The 20,180-nt window shown below is 38.1% G+C and overlaps 1 protein-coding gene across 3 annotated transcripts in view; it reads right to left on the reverse strand.

Annotated features, from left to right (window-relative positions):
- CALCRL (calcitonin receptor like receptor) overlaps positions 1-20,180 on the reverse strand; it is a 96,237-nt gene continuing 76,057 nt past the window's right edge. For 2 of the 3 annotated variants that reach the window (XM_034785332.1, XM_034785333.1), the window contains 3 exons: positions 11,813-12,031; positions 11,352-11,393; positions 1-3,611 (listed from right to left, as the gene is read on the reverse strand). In XM_034785332.1, coding sequence (XP_034641223.1) covers positions 3,390-3,611; positions 11,352-11,393; positions 11,813-12,031 — 483 coding nt within the window. In that variant the 3' untranslated portion in view covers positions 1-3,389. The remainder of the gene's footprint in view (positions 3,612-11,351; positions 11,394-11,812; positions 12,032-20,180) is intronic. The other variant, XM_034785334.1, reaches the window with a different exon arrangement.

The following is a 20,180-nucleotide window of genomic DNA, read 5'->3' on the forward strand; positions in this document are numbered from 1 at the left end:
TAAGCATAATAATGTTTTATTGATCAGAAAATTAATACTTTGTTTGACAACAATTAAAATGAATGTTTCTTAGGAATAGAGTGAAAATAAGACCAAAAATAATTTCACATTTTTTCATTTTGTTCTTACTTTATAAGCAATAAATACACTGCTATAGTCCATTAATCTTATTTACATTGTACAATAGTTTTGAATGTTGCTTGATTTCTAGCATGACTCTTTTATGACATGAAATGGTAACATGGGAGGCTATACGTTAGCATGTGTTCGGCCAAATACTCTAATAGATCATAACCTTGAAAAATAATGAATGACAAAACAATTAGTAAATTAACATTTTAAAAAATGGAATCAAGTGAGCACCCAGCAGTGAGCATGACCTAACTTCTTTGTGGCATTTTATTAACTGACAGCAGTAGCATAAAAATAGACACTCTCTCTCATTTGAAGTAATATCCATAAACATATAAAACTAATATCATAGTATTACAGATGCCAAATACAAAATGAGATCCTAAACAAGACAGGTAGTCTCCCAACCCTCTTTGAGACTGCAAATCCTCACTGAATAACATACTAACAGCAAACTACAGTTACTATGAAATGCTTGCCTGGTAAAAAGAACTCTTAAAAAACCCCCATAACTGTCTGTATTCCTTCAGAGCACAGATAGGAGCTACACCAGTATTTGTCCCAAACACAGTACAAAGTATGTATAAAAAAGACCATGTGAGAAATTAGCGTAAGGATTTAATTCAAATTTATTCTGATAAAGGAGCATTTAGACCATGTTCTTGGCTCCCTGGGTATGTGAGAGGGGTATTGTAAGAAGAGGGTGTAGGGAACTTATTCTCTAATACAACAGCCATACGCAAGAAGGTCTACCTCATGCTTAGGGACAAAATGTAGCTACCACACCATTTGGCACACCATGGCCACAAAGGATTGTTTCTCACCTGCTGCATGCTGTTTCTTTTCTAAGAGCGTACATGGCACTACATTGGGCCTGTCACCCTGAGCTGTTAGGACGGCTCTTGTACCAGAAGCTGTGAACCTCATTCTTCCCCGCACCTTCCCAATCCACAGCTCCCTAATGGAGCTATGAGCAGCCAATACTCCCCTCTGCTAAGAAGTAAAAACCCCAGTAAAATCAGTAGAGCTGCATCATCTAACGGGAACATTAGGCCCTTAAAATTTAACCCTTCGCAATTACATTGACTGCCCTTTATGGGTTAATCATGTTAGTCTGGCCAGGTACTTTTGAATTACACAGCTGCTCAAATTGTATAAAATGTTTTAAGTCTGTAATGTCTGCCTGGAAGACACATGGACAATATGGGCCAGTTCCTCCACTGGTGTAAGCCAGTGTAACTTCCTTGACTTCAAGAGAGCCATATGATTTACAGCAGCTCTGGCTCTGGTCCCATGCGTGAAAGTCTGCTGGGGGTTTCAGCCAGAGTAAATTTTTTTAAATTGTTGTTCAAGCAACTTGGTCAGTAAGGACATTTGTAAGCAGCTGGCATTTACACAATGACACTGTGACGTCTGATTTCTGGCACTGGTACAAGCACAGCTTCTGAGTGACCCTCATACATTTTTTTGTCAGACTATCCACTATCAGCACAGACCTCTTGATCTGGGCAACTGAGATTCTAGCTTATTATGATTAATAGTAATCCACCGACTAAAGGCTTTTCTTCTACATTAAATCACCAGCCAATAGAAGGTTTAAACGTATACATAAAGTTGCAAACGACTGTGATGAAGACAAAAACTATTCACATTCTTATGAAATCTCAAACTGAAAAGCCTTATGATGGCTGGCTAATTAGCTGTCTATTGAAGTCTGTTAGAAGACTAATGACATCACCCTTAAAGGCTAAAACTGAATTTTTCATATTCACTAATAAGCCTTTAAAACTGAGCTGTTCTGAAAAAGTATTTTTTAAGCCTCTGGTGTTGGTTTTAATGAATCAGAAATACTTTTGCATGCAATATTCTACCATCCACAGTACTAGATTGTTCATCCATTTCTGTTTATTTCACTTTATTCAGCCTTAAAAAATACTTTTAAATAAGACTTTTTGAGAACTAAAGTAACCTCTTATCATGTGCCCCCCTTTTGATTTTTCTTCCCTTGTATTGAAAATACACTATTTGTTTAAAACATAAAACATTTAAAAACACACATAAAATGCTGTCTTTAAAGACATATTTTTCTTAAGACCTTAACAGATTCAAGCCTTATACAATCAATCACCACAAAATAATACTGAATTTCCCAAACAAGGCACTTCAGAAAGGCTCCAAAGGATTTTCATAACAGACTTGATAAGTTTTCCAAAAACCACTGGAAAATGCCCCAAGCCACCTTTTCTTATTACTCTAGGCTAGGCTAAAGAAGCTGGCTCTACGATAATATTTATTTGCATGTCATCCAATCTTGCATGCCTTTCTCAGCCAAAACTCCCACTGTATCAATGGGATTTGTTTTGCCTGATTGATAAACTAAGGTATCAGGCATGTGGCAAGGAAAATATTTTTTTTACATGTATGCAATCTTGCTCTAAATCAGCAATCCTGCTTGACTTTTACAAACATCTTAAGCACTAGTTTAAGTTCCATCAAAGTCAAAGATAAAGATGGGCTTATCAGCTTTTCCAGATCAGGATCTCACTGGTCCTGCTCCCATTAAAGTCAATAAGAAACTTCCATTTACGTCATTAGTGGCAGGATCAGGCTGTCTGTATACTAACTAAAATAATTAAAAACATCTTGTAAAATTTTACATTGCAGAATAGAAGCAGCTGGGGTGTCATCCCTCAGATTTCGGGCATTGGCATCTGGATGCCTTTACAATATGCCTGGTTTAAAATAGTGGCAAAAAATGAGCCAGATACATATCAACATCTCAGACTCAATTATCTTCAACAATCTGTCTTTGCTGACAGAGTTCAATCTTAACCACTGATTTAGGTTGTGTGTACTGGCTGAATTTAGCAAATATATTATGATTAAGACAGTATTTACAAGATGAGTTCTTGCAGGTAAATGAAATGGCTTTCAATACAACACAGTCTTTACACAAACTTTCAAGAAAATAAGAAATCCTTCATTGATTCCCTGCGTACAAATAATTGCCAACTTGGTCTACACAGTAGAAACAGAAGAGGCAAAGTCTGGTTCTTTATATATGTACTTATATCTATGTATGAACATATATGTGCATATGTATATACACATGAGAAATGCATTGTTTTAAGTTTGCATCATTCAGGAAAAACATGTCCCAAGTGAGGTAAAAATCTTCTGGCCACGAAGTCATTAACTCAAACTTCAAGTTCATGAACTATGAGGACTAGAATGCGGGCAATACAGCATTTCTGCAGTCAACCATACAGCTTTTCAGCTTTTAAAACAATATTCTCCATGTCATGGTAGCTTTTTCCATTTAAATGCTCATTCGTGAAATCGTGATTGAAGCTGTAGCCCTGAACATCACTGATGGATGATACCGTGTAGGAAGCTGTGCGCATAGTATCTGAGTGAGTGAAGCTGTGGTCAAATTGCATTCTGTACTGATTCCAGTGCCTTCTCAAAACAGCTTGGACCTATTCATGAAAGGAAGAGGGAAAAAATGTGTATAAATTACCTGGAAAGATGCCTTATGTGCTGGCCTTAAAAATTAGTATACAGCATCAAAATCATGGGCTATTATGAAAGAAATACAAATTGAATTAGGCTATATTTTTGATAAACCCGGACTAATATCATTATATATACATTTTTAATACATTCAGTGCTCATGAAAGATTTTGGATTTATAGCTCCAGAGAGTAGATTATTCTATACCATGGGCAACAGAAGTTTTCACACACTGCCTCAACCCTAATGTGGTTAGTCAATGGTTATCTGTATTCATGATTAATGTGGTGAGATCCTCAGCAACATCAGTTGATATAACTCCATTGAAGTCCAATTTACACCAGCTGAGGGTCTGGTCCAACAAGTCTTCTCTTATTTGTGATCAAGCCTTCATAAAACTAATGGCAAGGTAGTTTCAGCACATGTTCTTAGCCTGGTTAAAAATAAATTTAATAGAATAGCCAAAGAACACAGCAGCATCAGTTTGTTTACATGCTTCATTGTGAGAATGTTATGTATTGCATTGGTTTCCTCTAATACAATATGGCAAAACACCTGTGCAACAGGAAGACTGGATTTACTAAAGTGCTGTGTTATTGAAATTCACATGGAATTAGTTTTTGAGGGAACGAGGCCAAGTTAGGAGTGATCAGAATGCTGGAACAGCTGCTGCTAGGAAAATCAAATTTATGGAAAGTCTTAATTTATGTTTTTGCTCAGACTTAAGCATCAGGGATTATGTATTAGTCCTACCACTTAACGATATTATGGACCAAAGTGAACATTCACTTTGTAGTTATAGGAGAGATCAAGTTTTAGCCCTGTGGACCTGCATTCCTTCTCATCTGCATCCTAGCTTCCTTTTTTACACAAGCAAAATACCGAGTGCCTAAGTGCTAAGTTGTGTCAGAGTTATTTGCAGCTGTTAACAATGGGCACTAAAAAGGATACCACGCGTTAAAGATCTGGTCCTATCTGATTAGCATTTAATGTAATGGCAGTAGCTTAATTATTCATTTCCTTTTGGCCAAAATTTTCAAACTAATACTTATGGGTTCCTAACTTGTGATGAGCCTGCTTTTCATAAAATACTGAGATGAAGTTGTCTTGACACAGGACCCATGTGTCTCAAGTTAGCACTCAAATCGCCAGCCACATGGGAAAATCTTGCCCTTCATTTTTATGTTGTCAGATTTACTGATGTATATCCATTTGGAATATAAACCAACATTTGCAGATGGATCAGTGTCTGTTAACAAATTATTATTATGGGGCAACATCTTCCATTCAGCTTTCCTTATGTCTTGAGATTTTCGTTTGTTTAGTTTAGATTTTCTAACACAATGGCTTATTTTGTCTAATTTCTTTCTGGCTTTAATTATGAAAAATAAATACAAATAGAACAGCACAGACACAACAGTTAGACTTCCTGTAGTCTGCTATCAAAACCTCAGTTAAAAAGAGTTTCATATTCCCCAGTATGCTGGCAAATAAAATATACTTTGGGGAGTGGAGAAAGTTGAAAAAGTTAAGAAGAAAGCTGTATTTTTCTTCTTCCATCTGGGACACCATCTACTGTATGAGAATCCATTATAATCCATTTTAGTCACCTTGCTCTTGCTACACAAAAGAGCATATATTCTTCTTGGTCTGTGTATGCAGTTCCAGTTCATGTCAAAGGGAATTCCACACATGGAATAAGGTTGGTGTGCAGCCTTAATTTTTTGCTGTGGTGAAACCACTTCAATCAGGTGGAGCTATGAGGCAGAAGAATGTTCTAAAATATCTCCCCTTCTGAGAGGGAAGCTTTAGAATGCATTTTATAATCCATACAAAACTTAGCTGCTCAGAGCCATCACTCTGACCATGCCACCCCACACTTTGAATATTTAATCTCTCATGCAATAGCCCCTCCGTTACTGTTAAATGAACATCTCACTACCAGTCTATTCTTGTAATTCTCTTGTTTACCTATCCATTATTTCCGGCTTTCCTGCAGTCTCATCTAACATGTCTAATCCAACACCTAGGAACTGCACAGCAGACGGCTAATCAATGCAGCAGCAAAGTTTTGCCCCAGATTAACCAAAGATACATACAGAGTGGTCAAAGGACTTTATCATCCTTTTCTCAGCTTTGAACAATTCTAAATAGTTTTAGCAGACAGTGGGCTCGCTCTCTTACATGCAAATAACACTGTCAAAAAACACCCTAAAATAAGCTCATATTGCAAAGTATATATAGTCATGGCCATAGTTCCTGGTCACTAATACATGTGCCTTGTCTGGCTGTATGGCTCTTGCTTTTCTCCCTAGTTTAAAGATGTCCCTCTGTGCTGGCTGTTGGGGCAATGCTCCTGCCAGTCTCCTGTTCAACTGAATATGACCTAACCAAACCAGTGGTTTAATCCAAAATTCACTGAAATCAATAGGAATTTTTCCATTGACTTCAATGAGGTCTGTATCAGGCCCACTGAAGCTTAAACTGCTCCAAACACCCACTGTGTTTGCAGACCATGCTACGCTCTATGTTAGAGCATGTATCTGAGTGTCTGGTATAGCTGTTTTCTGCTGGTAAAGTGATGCTATTGTCCATGGCAATTGGGAAACCCCGGCATATGGATAAAGAAAAGATATTGCTTCCCAACAATTCTTATACCTCAATCTTTACTGTAAAGGCTTTTCCATTGCCCAAAGGAATGGAAAATCCACGTGCCATTAATAATAAAGAAATTCACAGCAGATGCAGATTCCTTATTCACTGTTATTCCGTATAGCTACACAAACTGCACGTGCATGTTGCCACTTCTCTAGGATGCCTAGCATTCTGCAAATTATAATGAGGTGTTGCTATGCCGAGTGATGTTAAAGGGACATATCGTAGATAAGACATATCAAGTTAAAGACTGTTATAACAGAGGCTCTTAAGGACAGAAGATTATGAATTATGTCTGCAGAATGTCATGTCTGCAGCAGAATCTAGCAAGAGACCAAGAGAACATTCGTTGAGTGCAGATTTTTGTATGATTTGTCAATCCCCCCTTGATCCGTTATACCTTACTATACTATCCTTTTTATAGCAAGATTTAATGAAATTATAGCCAGCTGTTAAAAAGTAGAATAGTGCCACTGGAAGACCTAAAGACGATAGGAAACAATGTTTAAAACATAAGATTCTGCACAATATGATGTAAATGGACAAAGATCAGCTAAGATTAAAATTGTGGGCCAGATGTCAAGATGATTTATGGCCCTTTTATGTGATTCAGGTGATGCTAAGTGGCTGTAATCTGTCCACAAATGCCCAGCAGAAAATTCCCTTGTTTGAGGGGAACTCCCTGCTAGTACACCTGCTTGTAGAGGCATGGCAGGGCTAAGCTTTGTTACACTGATCCTCCAGCAACGTAAGGCCCATTAAGGATGCTAAATTAGTGGTATAACTGACAGCTGCCCAACTCCCTGACACTGAACAGAGCTCTGGCTCAGGAGAGAATACGGCCAAAGAATAGATTGTAAATTCATAATATTGGAACCCTAATAGAATAAATAATTGATTACTAATGCTAATAGAGCAAGTTTTAAATTTAAAATCACAAATAGATTTGATTTTGTTCTGCAGTGGAATGGAAACGTCGTTAAGAGGTGCACATAAATTAAAAATAATTATAGTTGATCAAAGGACAGCAATTCCATTTTGCATCCATTTTGTTCTTGTTTCACAGTAGAACAAAACTACAACCATTCAAATGTTTGCACAAAAATGTAATTCTGTCAAATTATCCATTTTCAGATCAAAACCTGAACTTTTCAATTGAGGCGGGCAGGAGAGGGGCAGTGATTATGGCACAATGATGTGGGAGGTGATCCAATCAGATTCAGAATCATCTGTGATGAAAAACTCTGCTCTGAAACAGGCAGAAGAGCAGGGACTTGAACTATGGTCTACCACATCCCAGGGCAGTGCATTAATGACAAGACTACCAACTATGAGCGTGTCTCTCACTCCCCAACAGGGATTTCCTCAAAGCTGATATGTGTCTGCAAAATGTTTCAGATTCAGCAAAACAGCATATTTTGGCACAACATAATTTGGTCAAAAATGTTCTGACCAGCTCTAAAAATAACGGAGAGAGAAACTTATCCAAACCATAAGAAACTTGCAGTTCAGTTTTGCTTAGTTCAGATTTTGGGTGTGCATTTGAGTCAATTCTTCTCTATTAGTCAAATGATTTATCTATCTCTCACACATTCTTAAAATGCCTAATAAAAATATGAGGGCAGTTGATTAATCACAGTTAACTCACGTGATTAACTCAAAAAAATTAATCATGATTTAAAAAATTAATCGCGATTAATCGCAGTTTCAATCACACTGTTAAACAATGCCATTTAAAATGTATTAAATATTTTGGATGTTTTTCTACATTTTCATATATATTGTATTCTGTGTTGCAATTGAAATCAAAATGTATATTATTTTTGATTACAAATATTTGCACTGTAAAAATTATAAACAAAAGAAATAGTATTTTTCAATTCACTTCATACAAGTCCTGTAGTGCAATCTCTTTGTCGTGAAAGTGCAACTTACAAATGTTGATTTTTTTTTTAAATAACTATACTCTAAAACAAAACAATGTAAAACTTCAGAGCCTGCAAGTCCACTCAGTCCTCCTTCTTGTTCAGCCAATCGCTAAGACAAACAAGTTTGTTTACATTTACAGGAGATAGTACTGCCCTCTTCTTATTTACAATGTCACCAGAAAGTGAGAACAGGCATTTGCATGGCACTTTTGTAACTGGCATTGCAAGGTATTTATGAGCCAGATATACTAAACATTCGTAAGCCCCTTCATGCTTTGGCCACCATTCCAGAGGACATGGTTCCATGCTGATAGTGCTCATTAAAAAAATAATGTGTTAATTTAATTTGTGACTGAACTCCTTAGGGGAGAATTGTATGTCCCCTGCTCTGTTTTACCCACATTCTGCCATATATTTCATGTTGTAGAAGTCTTGGATGATGACCCAGCACATTTTGTTCATTTTAAGAACACTTTCACTACAGTCAAGTATCAGGGGGTAGCCGTGTTAGTCTGTATCTACAAAAACAACAAAGAGTCTGGTGGCACCTTAAAGACTAACAGATTTATTTGGGCATAAGCTTTCGTGAGTAAAAACCTCACTTCTTCGGATGCATAGAGTGAAAGCTACAGATGCAGGCATTATATACTGACACATGGAGAGCAGGTTTGACAAAATGCAAAGAAGGTACCAATGTGAGATTTTTAAAGATAGCTACAGCATTCAACCCAAGATTTAAGAATCTGAAATGCCTTCAAAATCTAAGAGGGACGAGGTGTGGAGCATGCTTTCAGAAGTCTTAAAAGAGCAACACTCCAATGCGGAAACTACAGAACCACAACAACCAAAAAAGAAAATCAACCTTCTGCTGCTGGCATCTGACTCAAGATAATGAAAAGGAACATACGTCAAACTGCACTGCTGAGGATTGTTATCAAGCAAACCTGTCATCAGCATGGATGCATGTCACCTGGAATGGTGGTTGAAGCATGAAGGGACATATGAATCTTTAGCGCATCTGGCATGTAAATTTCTTGTGACACTGGCTACAACAGTGCCACAAGAATGCCTGTTTTCAATTTCAGTAAAGTTTACACTGTAAACAAGAAGCGAGCAGCATTATCTCCTGCAAATGTAAACAAACTTGTTTATCTGAGCGATTGGCTGAACAAGAAGTAGGACTGAGTGGACTTGTAGGCTCTAAAATTTTACATTGTTTTATTTTTGAATGCAGTTTTTTGTACATATTTCTACATTTGTAAGTTCAACTTTCATGATAAAGAGACTACACTACAGTACTTTATTAGGTGAATTGAAAAATACTATTTCGTTTAGTTTTTTACAGTGCAAATACTTGTAATCAAAAATAAATATAAAGTGAGCACTATATACTTTGTATTCTGTGTTGTAATTGAAATCAATATATTTGAAAATGTAGAAGACATCCAAAATATTTAAATAAATGGTATTCCATTATTGTTTAACAGTGCAATTAATTGTGATTAATTTTTTTAATTGCTTGACAACCCTAAAAAATACCTAAAGGCCCAATCCTACAAACTCTTACTCCCACACATCTGCTTACTCACATATACTGTAATTGAACTATGTGTGGGAATAAGCAGTTGTGTAGAAATAGGTACCAGCTGGATCAGTAACTGTCTCCCTGATACAACTATGGGAAAAATACCAAATTGCTTTATATTGCTAGTGAAAACAAAACTGATGGCAAAGCACCATTAACTTCTATGATTCAGGGTCAGGCCTTAGCCACTGAAGATTTAGGGCACAGTCCTTCAACTTCAGAAGGAGCAAGTATGTGCCCTCAGTAGCACAGTTGCCAACTTTCACGTGGTAAATAAGCACCCCAACTTTCACAATAAGCCAAAAATCAAGCTAATCCCATTTCAAAACAAGGCCAAAACAAGCCAATCCCCAAGAACCCCAATACTCTATGTGACTAGATCCCCCCGAGTGTGCAGTCTGGGATGGTGGCGGGCCCACTGTGCACCCCTGACTCTCTCCTCCCCTTTCCCCTGCTTGCCCTGAACCGATCAAAAAAAGAAGCAACAAGCTACTACAAGCAACAAGCTAGAAGCCAAACAAGCTACAAACCAAAATCTAGCTAACAAGCAACTCATAAACCAATTAACCCAAAAACCAGCCAATTAAGCCAAAAACAAATTTTTGCGTTTTTTTGCAGGTTTGGCATGCCTGCTCTGTAGTCACCTGAAGGGCAGGATTGGACTCCCAGAAGACTGGAGGTTCAACTGAAGCAAGGAAAACTTTTTGATGCCCCAAATATACAAAGTTTACAAAGCCTTGGCCTTGAATATTTTTTCCACTTGTGCTGAAAAGGCCGATTGCAAAACGTAAGCCCAGAGTTCTGCCCCCCAAAATGAAAAATCTGAAACACCACCAAAAGAGATGACCTTTTATCTCCATTTCATACAGTGAAGTTAGTATTCATGAAAGGTATCACATTAACAGTCCCAGGGATGGAGACCTTAACCTAATTACAGAGCAGTTATTTCCTAGAAAGCAACAATACAATTTTTCCAGTTCTGTCCCACAAGTGTACAGCATTCCTGACCTCGAAGGACCAATTCAAGGCCTTGCTGGGGGTAAGGCTGACACAATGATGACAGTTTGGTGGCTTCTTGGATGAGAATACATGTCCACTAGGAATTTACGATTTTATTCTTCAGTACTGAATTTTTTTTCCCCACATAGCATTGCTGTTATTTTTATATGGATACCAACCTGCAAAGTGCTGTGTGCCGTTAATTACTTCTGAAATCAAGGGAATTTTAGGCTGCTCAACACTTAATATGTTTAAACCCTTAAGAATATCATGAAATATTTTAGAGGCAACACTCAAGTCTAAATTCAGGTCTTGCTAGGTAAGTTATTCTCGAATACTTTATCGCTAACATTCTTATTTATTTTAAAAGGTAGAAGTGTAAATTTAAATTTCTATTTACAATTTTACATTTGTTATTGGGATCACAAATAGGGGGAGGCGGATTTAAAAAAAAAACCACCAAAACAATTTCCTTTAACCCAAAGCCAAAATTAAGAAAGTGAAAAGAACAGGAAATAAATTGAAATCAGTTACTGTACCTCTCCATTAAAAAAGCAGAAAATTGTAGCCACCAACAGACCCTGCAAAATAAAACGTTTTCTCTTGATTTTTTTCAATACATATAGATTTATTTAAATACAAGAATATATCTATAGCTATCTATGTAGATATAGATATATATACACACACATACACCTAATAAAACTCAGATCTAGAAAGCAAAGGGAAAAAATGCATTTCAAATCTAAACTCAGTGGATTATTACTAATAATACAGATGGTCTGTTGGGCCAGCACTTTAGCATGACATTTTATTCCTTTTAAAGGATTAATCTAAACAAAATGAGAAATATAAGGCTATTAATAAGAAGTTTTTTTTTTATAAAGATCTAAAAAAGGTTTAGAAATTAATTAAATTTGCCTTTGTCATTCATTTATTTGCAGTCATATTGCAAGTACTATCTAGCTCAAGGGAACAAGTGCTATTTAAAGCTTCTTACTTGATAATGCATAAGGATATGCATCACGTAGTCATATACTTCTTCAGCAATACCGCCTTCTGGTCGCCATGGAATCAGCACAAATTCAATGCCAAGAAGTGGCACTAGAATGAGTGTAGCTCTCACAGCTTTCATGTATAGATTGGATTCTGCCTGGTGTGTGACTTTGAGCTTGGTTATCAGAACTCGAACAATATTCAACAGGAAAAAAAGATTCACCTGTAAGAAAGAAAATTGCTTTTGTAATAGTCTAATAAAATAGACTACAATTATTTTGTATTGAATACTGAAAGCAAGGAAAACATGTACATGTTACTAAAGAAAACTCAGACTATATGTTATGTCATTAGACATGTATTCATTATAACAAAATGTAGCATCTGAAACATCCTCTGTCTGGTTCAGATCTATACTTTGCACTTGGGGATTAGTTCTTCTCATGACAACTTGCTCCTTGTGATTCTATATACATAATCATATATGCAATATATGCATAATTTTTTAAAGCTTGTACTTATATAACAAGAAGGAACTCACCCCCAAAGAGACGTGCAGTCTAGCAGCCTGATCCTGCATTCCTTGCATATTCAAAATTCCCATTAACATTGGTGGGAATTTTTGGTGCCCAAGAAATGCAGGATCAGGATGTTAATCTGAATGGGTGAAATTGTGGACCTGCTGAAGTGAATGGAAATTTTACTATTGACTTCAAAGGGGCCAGTATTTCACCCAAATTTATTGGACCAATCTTAGATGCTGGATTATGAAGAGAGTAGACTATATCATGGTATGTAAAATAATAGCTACAGCAGCTTCCATCCAAGGTTTTCAAATCACTTCCTAGACATTAATAAATAAATCCTCACAACATACTCATGCAACAGAAAAGTATTGTAATCCCTATTTTACAAACTAGGAACTGACACACAGAGGGCTTGATTTAATGGAAGGTCTTGATCCACGGTCAGCTGAAGGTGATTAATTTCATCAGTTTCTAAAGGCTTGTCTACATAGTGCACTGGTGTACACCAGTGGGATGTAAATTCTAGTGCACACTGGCATGTCATACACTCACTAGCCCACAGGGTCCCTGTTGGCATGCAGTAAAAGTTTCCTAGTGTACAACATGCTTGTGCACACTAGAATTTATACCTCAGGTGGTGCACACTAATTTATTTAGCATTTGCATATTCTCTGAGCAAAGCAATAGCATTCTTAGCAGCCAAATGGGGTTCTCGGAGCCCACCACTAAATCTGGTTAGTGGGCATACCTTGATAATGTGTGTCATTGTTTGATCTGCGCCAAAGATCCCAACAGTGCTGGGTGGTTGTGCAGAGGCCTTACCCAGTCCGGATTTGGTTAAGAAGGGCCCACAGATGACATGGCAGGTCAAAACTGGGTGGGTGAGCAGAAGGATCTGTGAAGAAGAACTTATTGGTGGTTGATATTAAGCACCAGTGTTCCCACCACACGGACTCCGCTGTCACATTCTGGAATGGCAGCCTCAATCACAGTGGATGTCGTGATAGAAGACATGTAACTGGTGGGCAAAAAGGCAAGGGCAAGTGTGGGTTGGCATGTACCTTCTCAAGCAGCTTGCCTGCTGCAATCTCCGTCCTGATGTAAGGGAGCAATGTGGCTCAGAACTGGAAGCCATAGAAGATGAGTCGGTCGGAGAGTTCATGTGATGATGCACATTGTTGAATTGAGTTGCACATCAACAAGTTTGATGTATGCTGACTGACTCCATACTGGCACTCCATTCTGCTCTTGAGTGCGAGATGGCAAGGGCTGCGTCCTTAGGGTTAGAGCATCCACTCCCCATGAAGAACCTGCCAGTTTGCTGAGAAGGTTGTTGCCTGTCTTGACCTTTGCTGCTATCTTGCTCAGCTGGCTTTTATATGTCAGTGTTTGGTCATGGGTCATGCCTAAGTAAACTGATTACACTTCATGCTTCAGCCTCTGGCCATTCATTGTGATGCTTAATTCCCTCTTAGTGTTGGCATGGTGGAGGTGAAATGTTCTAGAGACCGTCTTGCTGGTGCTAGGCTGAAGACGCCATGTCTTGAAGTAGTCGGCCAGCTTTGCAGCTTCGCCACTCAGGGTATTCTCCAGCTCATAGAAAGTGTAAGCCTGTAGCCTGCAGCAGATATTGTCTGCATAGATGACTGGGTTGGTGGCAGGTCACTGATGTATAGATTGAACAAGGTGGTGGCTAGAACAGACCCTTGGGGTAACCCGCTCATCTGTTTTATCAAAGCACTTGTTTTCTCACCATCATGTACCCTGAACCGTCTGTCTTAGAATAGCAGTTTGATGGCATCAGTAACCCATGGTTGGAGGACTCTTCATATTTTAACAAGTAGACCTGTGTGCCACGTATGCTGCAATGAGGTCAAGGAAAATAGAACCCATTTTCAGATTTCTTTGAAAATTATTTTCGATTATGTGGTTAGTGCAAGTACTTAGTTGCATGTGCTTCGACTTTGTTGAAAGCCTGCTTGCTCGACATTAAAAATATTCTCCATCTCTGGTGTTATTCACTGTAACATGAGGCACTCTAGAACCTTGAGAAACACAGAAAGCAGCAATATCGGGTGGTAGCTTGAGGCCTGGTTTGGGTATTTACCAGATTTTGGGAGGCCGATGACTTTTGACATGTGCCAGATTTTTGGCAGTCTTCCTTCATTGGTGACCCATGTGAAGAATTGAGCAAGCCAAGAATGGGGGCATGGGCCAAGATGTTTCAGGAACTCTGGAAGGATGTTGTCTTAGTTGGCAGTGGTGCCAGACTTGATGTTATGTAGCACTCTGTCCAGCTCTGGATTTGTGCTGCCTGTGGAAGATCCTCCACTCGCTCTGGACTTGACTCTTCATTTCTTTTTCCAGAGGCGTCTTTCCTGTGTGAAGCAGGTGATTGGCTATTTGGTTAGTACTCACAGATGATCGGCTTGGTGTCAGTGGTTGCTAGGCTACTCCAAAGTAACAAAGTAAACTCCAGCATTTCTGGCTGGAAGGTGTACAGTCCAGGTTCTTGGTCTTGATCTTTTCCTCCCCTCTGGCTCAGTGAGCACAGCTCAAAGTTTCAATTAAGTGGTTGGCCAGGTCTGGGTCACCGGTTGACTCATACTGCTTGAGCAGAGCGGCGTACTCCTACATACTTCAGCCCACATCCAGCATCATGCTAAATCTTGCAGAATTTTCCACACAGCCTGCACAGACCATTAGTGATCCATATTAATCTTCATCTAACAATTGTCATGAGTACTGAGAAGCAGCAGCGGAACATGCGCAAAGCCACCTACACAGTAATGCACCATGTAGACAAACCCAGAATGAATTGCCCAAAGTCACACAGGAAGTCAGAGGCAGAGTTGGAAATAGAACTGATAGCTCCTAATGCACAGTCCTGTGCCATAGCTACAAAATCATCCTGCCCCTCTAGTTTTGTAGCAGAGTGAAGCCTGTCTAGGTGGATCTCCTACTTGTGTCTAAGTGTAGTTCTCTAGAAAGGTGCCAATTCATTTCCAGATATGGCCATATACTCTTTTTGCTTTACCCAAGCGAGTAGTGCTTGACCTCTATGGGACTGCTGACATGGGTAAAGTGAGCACTGTAGACAGGAGCTAAGAGTAAAATGTAGATAACAAACTTTGCTATGCCAGCAGCAAAGACAAGTGAAATAAAAAGCTTTTTGGACATTTGTGGAAATAAAAAACTCACTGATGCAGTTGTTAGCCTGCCACTCCGAATGTGTACACTTTATGAGGCATTCATTGCTCTCAGAAATCAATCACAAAATACACAGGGATAGAAAAAACAGCTATCAAATTATTACTTGCCTTTTTAGCATACAGATACATACAATTTTAAAATTGACATTTTTATTGTTCTGAGAGGTCAGCAACCTTTTATTATAGAAAAGTCAAAGAGGAAGGCTTTTGAGTCAACAGATTTTGTATTACAGTTTAACTAAAACTGCACCCCTGTTATCTAGAGCTGATCAAAAATCTTCGATCAAAACTTTTTTCAACATAAAATGTATGGAAATTTTCAAGAAAAAAAATTCCATTTTTCATCAAAAATGTTTGGGTTTTCATTGAGTACCCTCCCCCACCTAAAAATTGATTCCTCTCTCCCCTAGTTTTCATCAATCAAAAAAGCCAAAAACTGGGAAAAAAAATTTTCAATGAGAATCCAAAACATTTGAAAGAAAAATTTGGACAAATGATTTTTTTAAATTTTAGTCAAAACTTTTTAAAAGAAAAAAAAAAGTGTTTCTTGACCATTTTTACAGTAGACCCATGGGATATGCTGTTATAACTTAAAGGCATAGACAAAGTGACAAATACTCAGATTATTCAGTAGTATTGTAAATTAAATGACATTTCTATTAGCTACAATGGTCTGATGGTACTCTCCATGTTATTTTACCATATAGAACAAAGTGATAAGAGCATATTTTAGGAATTTGGACCAGATTTTCAAAGGCATTTAGATGCCTAACTCCCACAGATCTCCCGTTGACCTTTGAGGATTTGGGCCTTTGCTTCATTGTTAAGGAGTGATCCCAAAAAGTAATGAGCAACAATAAATTTTGCTGAAGTCAATGAGAATTTGGGTTCCTCTTTACCTCTCCCAGTAAAACCTTTTCTTGCTAATATTTCAATATGTTTCAAAGTGAATGAACAAACCACTCGTGGTCTAGTTTACAAGCATGTGCCCTAAATCTAATTAAATAATAAGTGTGCAAATAAACCATTAGAAGATGCAAGTGTGACAAATATATAACTATTTATTATTGTTGTTTATTTATTTGTGGTAGTGTCACAGACATGGAAGATGAGATGGTTCCTTCCCTGAAGAGCTCACAGTATAAGCACAGCCAGGTAGACAAATAAACGAGGTCAGAGAAGAGGATAAAACTGACAACTTTGCATTGAATTTTCATGTATCATTGTATAATGGCAGCAGTTGTCTAATCTCAGACATGTTGTAAGGGGCAGAGGTAATGACTCTCCTTCCTGCCTATGGGATAAGTCCTTTTAAAGACAGCAATACCTCTGGCTGAGGGCACTTGCCTCCAAATAGTAGCCTCATTGGCCAAACCATTGATTAACTTCCCTTGTATGAAGTTGTTTAGGGACAAAAGGAGCTTTCCAATCTTAGTTCTCTAAATTGGTATTTTTCCCCCATGAAGAAGAGACATCAAGTTAATCACCACCCGAGACTCATGGGTGAGGTCTGTATGGCAATCCCATCTCTCTGAACAAGAATGAGAGGCTGACTGGTGCAGATAGCCATTACCAGTATAGGATCCCATATTTAAGAACTTGGTCTAGATATGGTCTTTAACAGCGTGGGGAGATGCAGAAGATCTCTCAGCAGGTGTACCAATGCAAAGAATAGGGGAAGGCGCCAGTACACGTAAATGCCCTCCTTTCTACAACAAGCAGGACTTCCTCCTCTAGGGTATAGATCTTTTTTGTCTCACTATAATAAAGTTGTGACCTGGTTAGCAACCCTGTATACAACAGCATTCCTGTCACGTAAATTATGCACTCATGATTAACAGCTGTTTATGGTTCCAGCAACATGGTATTAGGTGGATGTGCTATGTTATTTATATTCCACTTATGAGCTATTTAAATCAATTTAATAGGAAATTGCTTTACATAGGAAACTTCTGCATGAGTTTCTGCTGGAAACTAGCAACTACCTTTTAGCTTTGTTTAGGCAATCAAGGTCTTCTGATTCTTTCTCAAGGGATTTATTTAGGTTTCAGGCAGCCTACCATCCTCATCTAACTTCCTATTGTACATTCCAACAATATGTCCTTCCTTCATTGCTAATTTTAAGCTCTCTCACTTAGATCTATTACTTTAATACAAAATGGCTCTCTGAAACTTGTACTTTACATATCTGTGAAGCTTTGGCAATTTGACTGAATTAGTACAAAATATTTTTAACACAGATCTTCAGCTTGAAGATTAATTAAACAGCAAATTAACAAAAGTTAAAGGTGAGTAGCTCATAACAGAACTATTTCATTCATAAAATCTTATTCGTGTTTATATTTCATTTTTTAAAATAGAACATGCTCCTTTCCCACCATAAACACATTCACACAATTTGCACGGCTAACTAGTGCAGATATTAGAACAAATGAATCAAATAAATGAGTTTAGTGATGTGGCAAAGTAGAGTGCAGACCCGAGAAAAAGAGCAGCAGAAATATGCAGTAATCTCTTTTGTCAGGAATAGAGACTTTTTCCAAAATGCTAAAACTGAGAGATTGTGATGGCCTGATTTCTTACCAAAATAGCAAAAGCAGGTCCTGATTCAGGAAATTACTTTAGCACATGCAAAATTTTAAGCACAGATAGTCCCATTGGCATCAATGGGACTACTCACATGTATATATGTATTATGATAATAACTACAAGACCCAACTGAGTTTGGAGTCCCATTGGGCTAGGTACAGTGCAAACTCATAGGAAGAAATAGTCCCTGCCTCACAGAGTTTACACAAGTCAAGTCAGACAAAGGTTGGGAGGGGAAATAGATGTACATAGAGGGGAAATGACTTGCCAAGGTCACACAGCAAGTCAGCGGCAAAGGTAGAAACATAAGGTTGGTCTCATGAGTTTCAGTCCAGTGCCCCATCCATCGGACCATACTGCCTCTCATGTTAAAATTACATACCTTGCTGAATCTACCTTGTCTTGTTAGCTACCTTGCCGAATTGTGGTCTTCAGGCTTATTTAAAGAACTGTCAAGGAAAAAATACACTAAACTATTGTAACATATTCCTGCTTATAGAGTGGTAGAAATAATTTTAAAATCTGTCCTTTTCAGTGGCAGAAATAAAAACTTCAGCATAGAAAGAAACATTTGTTAATATAGCTGAAGTCAAAACTGCTTTTACTTAAATTAAAATACCACTGCTGTTCTTTTTTTCCCATTCTGATCTATGATTCTCCTCCATTGGAGAAACTGACATCGGCCTCCATTTCCCCATTCCCCTGCTAGTTCTTTATTCATGACTCTTTAGGCAAACATTTGCAACTCACTGGGCAACTGGAGACAATTCCAGTCAAGATACAAATAGATAGCTGCTCCTTTCTTGGGCCTAGATTTGATCACAATTACATAATAACATGGCTTCTAAAAGCATTCTTGTTAACTTCATGGAGGATGGGACTTTCAAAGCAGCCTAAGGGAGTTAGGAACCCATTTCCCATTGACTCCTCCTCTGAAAATCCCAGTTGGGGTCTTTAAGATGTTGCTCCTACAAGGAGAAAAAACACTTTCCCCTAGTTATCTTGTTTATAGTTTAATATTGTTGCTTACAGTTGTCCTAAAGCAGGTCATGCTTAGTTAAGTGTGGAAATTGGATTGGCAGTCAAACTTCTTCAGCCATGAGGGTTCTGCTTATACAGCCAAAGCACATGCATTTAGTCTTCCGTCTTTATCCCTGACTTGTCTTTTTTTAATCAATGTATAACATCTAACTATTATCAGGATGGAAAAGTACAGTAACCCTTTCAAAAAGGATCTCTTTCATTCGCACATGTCATGGGCAAGATTTACAACCCTGTTCAGTTTTCATCATCTCTGCATCCATATTTTTTTTCCTGTCTCAGTGCCCAGGAAACGTATACTGAGAATCAGAGCCACATTTTCAACCTCCTTTTCATTAAACATCCATGCAGGACTATTAAAGTTGTACAAATATTTAAATAAATAAAAACAGCTGCACATAGAGATTTACAAGACTCAAACACATTGTGCGCCTGATATTGCTGTCATTGAAATCAAAAGGCATTTTTATTGTTGACTTTGATGGGAACAATGCTGGGCAGTTTGGGCCTGACCCAGAGTCCACTGAAATCAATGGGATTCTTGCCATTGCTTTCAATAGGCTTTGGATCAGGTACTTTGTGCCTGTGTATCTTTGATATTGATTGGTTGGAGGTAGGGGGAGGAAGGAAGATATGAAATTTGGCAAATGAGGCCAGACCCTGCAAGGTGTGCTAGTTTTCATGAAATTCAGAGCTCAAATGTGTAAACTAAGGAAGATACAAATGACATCTCAGCCTTAGCACTGACAGCATAGTTATGTATGTGACATCTCTGGGACTAGACAGTTTTGGATTAAAGAAATAGTAGCATGTTAGTATAAAATAGAGTAGCATGCATTCTCTGGGTGCAATCCTGGCCCTATTGAAGTAAATGGCAAAACTCCTACTGATGTTAATTGAACTGGGATCTCACCCTTTGTATATGTTGGGGAGAGGAAAGGTTAGATGGATTTAGAACTGGTTTTCAGACTAGAGGAAATACTAGAGCCCAAGTACTTTCAAG

Source organism: Trachemys scripta, chromosome 11 (genome assembly GCF_013100865.1).
Source record: "Trachemys scripta elegans isolate TJP31775 chromosome 11, CAS_Tse_1.0, whole genome shotgun sequence".
NCBI lineage: Eukaryota > Metazoa > Chordata > Testudines > Emydidae > Trachemys > Trachemys scripta.